Here is a 7,083-nt window from a genome sequence, read left to right on the forward strand (position 1 = left end):
ATCTTTCTGTGCCTAGGACCCAAACCCATGTGTGCGTCTGCTATTAAAAATATTCTCCTGTTCATGTTTGGAATTACCCTATCCCCCACTCCAGGGATTCGAGCAAAAGGAACGGAGTTTGCATCGATTACGTATGCATAATTGAGTGGATAGTTCACGGGCAGTGCTGCACAGTCGCCTTTAACGGACGTTTTTACTGCCAGCATAGTTTCCCCGTCTATGTATTTTTCTGCACGCTTTTTTGTGGCTACGGAAGCCGGTTTAGTTGCTTCCGCTGTGGCTGTATTAGCCAATGAATTCCCTGCAACGTGAACGCCATCACGTTGATGACTCAGAGTGTGTATCACGTGAGTCTTTTGTAGTTCTTTCTGTAAAAGAGCTACCTGTTTCCAGAGCAATTTATGCTTTATTGTGGCACCTGTGTCATCTTTGTAATCGTTTTCAATCCAGCTCTGCAACTTATTATTGTAAGAGTTGACGCATAAATGAGAATCGCACGCGATAAGTGTCGGGAATTCACGTTCCGCATTTTCAAGCGCCATCTTTAAAGACCTGATTTCAGATCTCTGAGCCGAACAGTACTTCACTGATTCAGTTTTTGTTATTTTCGGTCTGAATTTACCGCACAGCCAACGACCTTTAACAATCGCATACGCTGCATCGTAGGATTGCTCTCTACGTTGAAATGCTGTACAAATCTATCTGTATAGATTATACAGGCGTACTGTGGGAGAGGCAGAAGTTCGATTGGCAGAGGATATTCTTCTTCATATTCTAAATCATTCAGTTTTTCGAATTGCGGGGCGAAATAGTATTTCACATCTTCCACTCCTAGAGAATCTATACACTGTATCCATTTTGGATCCAGTGACACTGTAGGCAGGTTTACTGGGCTGAATAGCGCCTCGAAGGCGGATTCCGCTGTGAGGATATGTAACGGGGTCCCCCTTGGGAGCACCGCCACAGGGCGCGAACTGACCCAATGTGACCCCCCCCTCTTCTTTCCACAGCCCACGCAGTATTCGGAGTGGTACAGCCCCGACACCTACAGTTGTGACGAGGAAGACGTATGGCCCTTTAACCAGCCCGGCGGTATAGAAGAGGCGGAGTCTCCCAGGTGGATAAAGGAGGAGAACGCCCAACCCCAGGTGTGTCTATACACCGGAGGAGCGGTCAGAGTGGAGAGGAGCGGAGTGGCGGGAAGCAGCGTGGAGGAGCGGAGTGAAGAAGGACGAGAAAGCGGAGACGAGGAGCGGAGGAGAGGAGGAAGCGGAAAGAGCGAGGACAAGCGGAGCAACAGCATCAGGAGGATCGACGAGACCCCTCGCTCTGAAGGAGAGCCGACGGATCAGGAGTGGACCGGGGAGCTGATTTCCGAGAGCAGTTTGGACCGAGCCGTGCAGGAGGAAGGAGACGCCGAGAAACCAGAGGAAGAACGGGGAACGCCTGGAGGCCAACACCACGCGTCGCCCAGCCGTACGCCAGGAGGGGTACGGCTCACGGAGGTACGTAAACGCTTCCTGGGGTGGTTCACTGATAAAGCCCGACAACTAGCAGACAGGGGAGGGAGGAACCTGAGGGACGCCCCCAGGGGGGAATGCACGAGCACTCGCCCTCCTCCTTGAAGTTAAACTAGCAGAAAAAGGTCACTGTACTACGTGTTCCCCTCACTACCCCCCCCCCCTTTGTGTTTCCACCTGCACATCTGTGGCACTATTCTGATACTTGCCTCTCTTTTCATTTTCCCCCCTCGGCATCGGCGTGGGCGGCCAGCACGGAGCCTCCAGATCCCCCTGAGCGGCGGAGTCCGGTCCGGAGGAAAGAAGAGGGAGCCCGTAGGAAACAGCACAGAGAGAGAAGCAGATCACCCCGGAGGTCCACAGTTCGAAAAACCTGTACAGATGCACTGTATGAGCAATTAAAAGCCAGAGTCACTAAAACACGTCTCCTGCCCATTTCTGGTCCCGCAGTTACAGTGGTGGAGAATGCGGGCAATGTAGCCATCTGCGACCAGAAGATGGAGAGCGTGGTACAAGCCTTGGTGCAAGGGCAGGAGAGGTTAGAGAGGTTGGCGGAGCAACAGCTCAGGGCAGCAGAAGCCGACAGAGAACTGATAAAAACAGCCGTGACGGCCCGTGCTTTGGACCCCCCTCTTACGACCGGCCCAGTCTCAGTCAGTAACATACCCCACACCATAGGCGGGGTCTCTCTGCAAAAGTACCAACCTGGAGAGGACCCCGATGCCTTCTTATTAAATTTTGAACGGGCGGCCAGAGCCTGTGGATGGCCTGGGGCCAAGTGGCCGTTTTTTTTGGCCCCACTGTTGGTTGGCGAGGCCCAAGCCGCCTACCAGGTGGCCAATCCAAGAGGTGATACCCCTTATACGGATATCAAACAGATTATCCTGGACCATCTGGGATTGGACCGTGAAGCTTACCGGCTGAGGTTCCGGCGAGAACGAGGTGTAACAGGAGAAACGCCAAAAACCCTCTTTGTCAGATTGAAAATGGCCGCCGACAAGTGGCTCAGCCCGAACGATAGCACAAAAGAGGAAATAATGGACCGGATTTATTTGGAACAGTTTGTAGAGGCGCTACCCTTTTCCACCCAGAGGTGGCTAAAACAACACCCTGATCTGACGACAGCTCAAGCTGTAGAGATGGCTAACACATATTCCCGAGTACAACAGAGACCCCTGCAGGCCCAGGAGGCGGACAAGGTGAAGACGCCCTTCAGACCGGAGAAGAAACTCCTAAGGGCTCCAGAACCACCCAAACCCCGTCCCTGGAAAAGCGAACCCCTCCCTCACACGGGACCCCAGTGCTTTGAGTGCGGGACCTGGGGGCATATAGCCAGACATTGCCCCAGGAGAAGACCGGCAGACGAACCGATGGAAGTAGGATATCTGCCCCGCACCGTCCTCTACTCGGCGGAGATGGGACACGCATACCGCGTAAGTATGAGGATAAACGGTAACCCTGTGCAGGCGCTCCTGGATTCTGGCTGCCGCCAGTCGGTAGTACAGGCCCACCACGTAAGGCCCTACCAGCTCATACCACACGAACAAGTATACATCCGATGTGTCCACGGGGATGTGAAACCCTATCCCGTCGCTCTATTGCCCCTAGAACCCCAGGAAGGACCAGCCGTAAGGGTTCGGGTCGGGGTCTTATCTACCCTCCCGGAAGATCTAATAATCGGAACGGACAACCCGGCCTTTTTGTCCATGTTCAAGCGGAGTATGGCCCAGACGAAGAAGACAATGGAAACAGGGAGACCATCAGAAGCGGTGACGGCATTAGCTTCCTCGGATCCTTGGACATTGGACCGCAGTTTCCAATTCGCCCAGGCCAATGACTCCACATTGATCAACGCCTGGGAGAAGGCCCATCACACTCAAGACGAGGACCCACGGCGTTATCCGAGACTGTATATCAAAAACGGCCTGTTGTACCGTCAAGGGGGAAAAGAGGACCCCGAGCAATTGCTGGTTCCAGTGTCATTCCGCGAACAAGTCCTGTTCTTTTCGCATTCTCATTTAGTGGCCGGTCACACAGGAGCAGAGAAAACCACCCAGAACCTCCTGAAGTGTTTTTACTGGCCCGGGATATACAAAGACGCTTTGACCTACTGTAAGGAGTGTGACATTTGCCAAACCAGAAACATGACGAGGCCCCCTGCTGTGCCATTACAACCCCTCCCCATTATTGGAGTTCCCTTTGAACGATTTGGTATGGACCTTATTGGACCGCTCCCAAAAACAAAGAAGGGATATTCTTATGTCCTAGTCATCGTCGACTATGCCACACGATTCCCGGAAGCCTTTCCCCTCACGTCCACCACCTCCAAGAACGTGGCGGACAAGATGCTTGAGCTGTTCACCCGGGTGAGTTTCCCTAAGGAAATACTAACCGACCAAGGGACCCCTTTCGTGTCACGCCTCATGAGGGACGTATGTAAAGTGCTTCACATACACCAGATAAGGACCGCTGTATACCACCCGCAAACTGACGGATTAGTAGAGAGATACAACCGCACCCTAAAAACTACCTTAAGAAAAATGCTGGAAGTCAACAGTAACGAATGGGATCAGGTGCTTCCCATTGCTTTGTATGTCATCCGAGGGCAAACCCAAAGCAGTTTAGGGGTCTCGGCCTTTGAGATGTTATACGGGAGAAAGCCCAGATCCCTACTGGACATGACCAAGGAGGCGTGGGAAAAAGAAACCCCAGAGGAAACCGCAAACACACTGGAATACGCTCGAAACCTGCGTTCCAAGCTAGGGAAACTAAGGGACCTGGCGTTCGCCAATCTCGAGAAACACCAGAACAAACAGAAGACCCTTTATGATAAAGGAAAGAAATGGAGGAGCTTGGAAAACGGAGATTGGGCTCTAGTGTTGTTGCCCTCCTCCACACAAAAATTCAAAGCGGAGTGGAGTGGTCCGTACCAAGTCGTGGAGAAGATCGGTAAGACCAGTTACCGGCTACAAGTGAACGCCAGAAAAAAGCAAGTCTACCACATAAACCTGCTAAAGAAGTGGTTAGGGACACCCCCCCACCCGGTCCACCTTGCTGAGTCGGATAAAAACCCTTGCCTCTCCACTATTCCCCTGCTAGTGATCAACGATGATTTGAGACAGGAGGAAAAACAAGAGTTGCTGGACGTCCTGCGGAAACAAGAACAGGTGTTTTCAGACCTCCCGGGGAAAACCTCGATGGCCGAACACCGAATAGACACCGATCCAGGGAAGACCGTGAAAATACGGCCTTATCGGATCCCAGAAGCCAGAAGACAAGACATACGACGCGAGGTAACTGACATGTTACAACTAGGCGTCATACGTCCCTCGCACAGCAACTGGTCAAGCCCAATCGTTCTCATACCCAAACCAGACGGATCACGCAGATTCTGTATGGACTTTCGGGCCCTAAACGCCATCTCGAAGTTCGATGCATATCCCATCCCTCGGATTGACGAACTCATAGAGAAGTTGGGAGATGCGCAGTACATCAGCACGATAGACCTCACAAAAGGGTACTGGCAGGTACCGCTGAGGGAGGAGGACCGGCATAAAACAGCCTTTTCAACCGCGGAGGGCCATTATGAGTTCACAGTGCTACCGTTTGGCCTTCACAGAGCCCCCGCCACCTTTCAGAGACTTATGAACAACGTACTACACGGTCTGTCGTCATTTACCTCAGCGTACCTGGACGACATTGTGGTGTTCAGCCCCGACTGGAAGACCCATTTGAGGCACCTGTCGCAAGTGTTGGATACCCTGAACCAGGCGGGACTGAAGATTAATGCAAGAAAATCACGGATAGCCTTTCACAAAGTGAAGTACCTGGGGTACGTCCTGGGACACGGCATGATCGAGCCACAAACTGAGAAAGTCCGGGCCATTTCAGAGGCACCGTTTCCCACCACAAAAAAAGAGCTGCGTGCGTTCTTGGGGCTAATCGGGTACTATCGACGATTTATACCGAACTTTGCTCAGGTGGCCTCCCCCCTCACTGATGCCCTGCAGACCTCCGTCAAGCAGGCCGCTCTGGCCAAACCCACGGTGGTCATGTTGGACTCTTTCAACGAGTTGAAGAAAAGGATCACTTCCACCCCCGTCCTCAATTAACCGGATTATACACGTCCATTCGCCTTGCACACGGACGCGTCCGAGTTTGGGATCGGCGCGGTGCTGTCCCAAGAAAGCCGGGATGGATTGGACCACCCGATCCTGTTCGTCAGTCGGAAACTGTTCCCGCGGGAACTAAAGTATGCTACGGTGGAGAAGGAGTGCCTGGCTATCCGTTGGGCCGTGGAAAAATTGGCCTATTACCTCGAGGGCCGGCCCTTCTTGCTATACACAGACCATGCGCCCCTTACTTGGATGGCACGAAACAAATCCTCAAATGCCAGGGTCATGAGGTGGTTCCTGGCTTTGCAGCCGTACAACTTCAGAGTATGCCACAAGCGGGGTGTGGACAATGTTGGGGCTGATTTTATGTCTCGTCATCCGCTTCCCGAGCGGAAGCGTCCAGGGGGGGAGGTGTGTAACGGGGTCCCCCTTGGGAGCACCGCCACAGGGCGCGAACTGACCCAATGTGACCCCCCCCTCTTCTTTCCACAGCCCACGCAGTATTCGGAGTGGTACAGCCCCGACACCTACAGTTGTGACGAGGAAGACGTATGGCCCTTTAACCAGCCCGGCGGTATAGAAGAGGCGGAGTCTCCCAGGTGGATAAAGGAGGAGAACGCCCAACCCCAGGTGTGTCTATACACCGGAGGAGCGGTCAGAGTGGAGAGGAGCGGAGTGGCGGGAAGCAGCGTGGAGGAGCGGAGTGAAGAAGGACGAGAAAGCGGAGACGAGGAGCGGAGGAGAGGAGGAAGCGGAAAGAGCGAGGACAAGCGGAGCAACAGCATCAGGAGGATCGACGAGACCCCTCGCTCTGAAGGAGAGCCGACGGATCAGGAGTGGACCGGGGAGCTGATTTCCGAGAGCAGTTTGGACCGAGCCGTGCAGGAGGAAGGAGACGCCGAGAAACCAGAGGAAGAACGGGGAACGCCTGGAGGCCAACACCACGCGTCGCCCAGCCGTACGCCAGGAGGGGTACGGCTCACGGAGGTACGTAAACGCTTCCTGGGGTGGTTCACTGATAAAGCCCGACAACTAGCAGACAGGGGAGGGAGGAACCTGAGGGACGCCCCCAGGGGGGAATGCACGAGCACTCGCCCTCCTCCTTGAAGTTAAACTAGCAGAAAAAGGTCACTGTACTACGTGTTCCCCTCACTACCCCCCCCCCCCTTTGTGTTTCCACCTGCACATCTGTGGCACTATTCTGATACTTGCCTCTCTTTTCATTTTCCCCCCTCAGCATCGGCGTGGGCGGCCAGCACGGAGCCTCCAGATCCCCCTGAGCGGCGGAGTCCGGTCCGGAGGAAAGAAGAGGGAGCCCGTAGGAAACAGCACAGAGAGAGAAGCAGATCACCCCGGAGGTCCACAGTTCGAAAAACCTGTACAGATGCACTGTATGAGCAATTAAAAGCCAGAGTCACTAAAACACGTCTCCTGCCCATTTCTGGTCC

General features: G+C 53.8%; 1 protein-coding gene across 1 annotated transcript; it reads left to right on the plus strand.

The window, feature by feature from the left end:
• The first annotated feature begins 2,506 nt into the window (after positions 1-2,506).
• LOC147732480 (uncharacterized) lies at positions 2,507-6,742 on the plus strand. Its single transcript, XM_086954268.1, has 2 exons — positions 2,507-2,953; positions 6,128-6,742. Exons 1-2 carry the CDS (start codon positions 2,507-2,509, stop codon positions 6,740-6,742), a joined length of 1,062 nt encoding a protein of 353 aa, XP_086810394.1.
• The last annotated feature ends 341 nt before the right edge of the window (positions 6,743-7,083 follow it).

This window comes from Lissotriton vulgaris, chromosome 2_1 (assembly GCF_964263255.1).
Source record: "Lissotriton vulgaris chromosome 2_1, aLisVul1.2, whole genome shotgun sequence".
Lineage (NCBI taxonomy): Eukaryota > Metazoa > Chordata > Amphibia > Caudata > Salamandridae > Lissotriton > Lissotriton vulgaris.

What these genes read in the sequence shown, in the direction of transcription:
- LOC147732480 (XM_086954268.1), top strand. Translation starts at nt 2,507, where the DNA reads ATGGCCGCCGACAAGTGGCTCAGCCCGAACGATAGCACAAAAGAGGAA. An exon ending in AGATGGGACACGCATACCGC is followed by an intron (nt 2,954 to 6,127) that starts GTAAGTATGAGG and finishes TTCTTTCCACAG; the next exon opens with CCCACGCAGTATTCGGAGTG.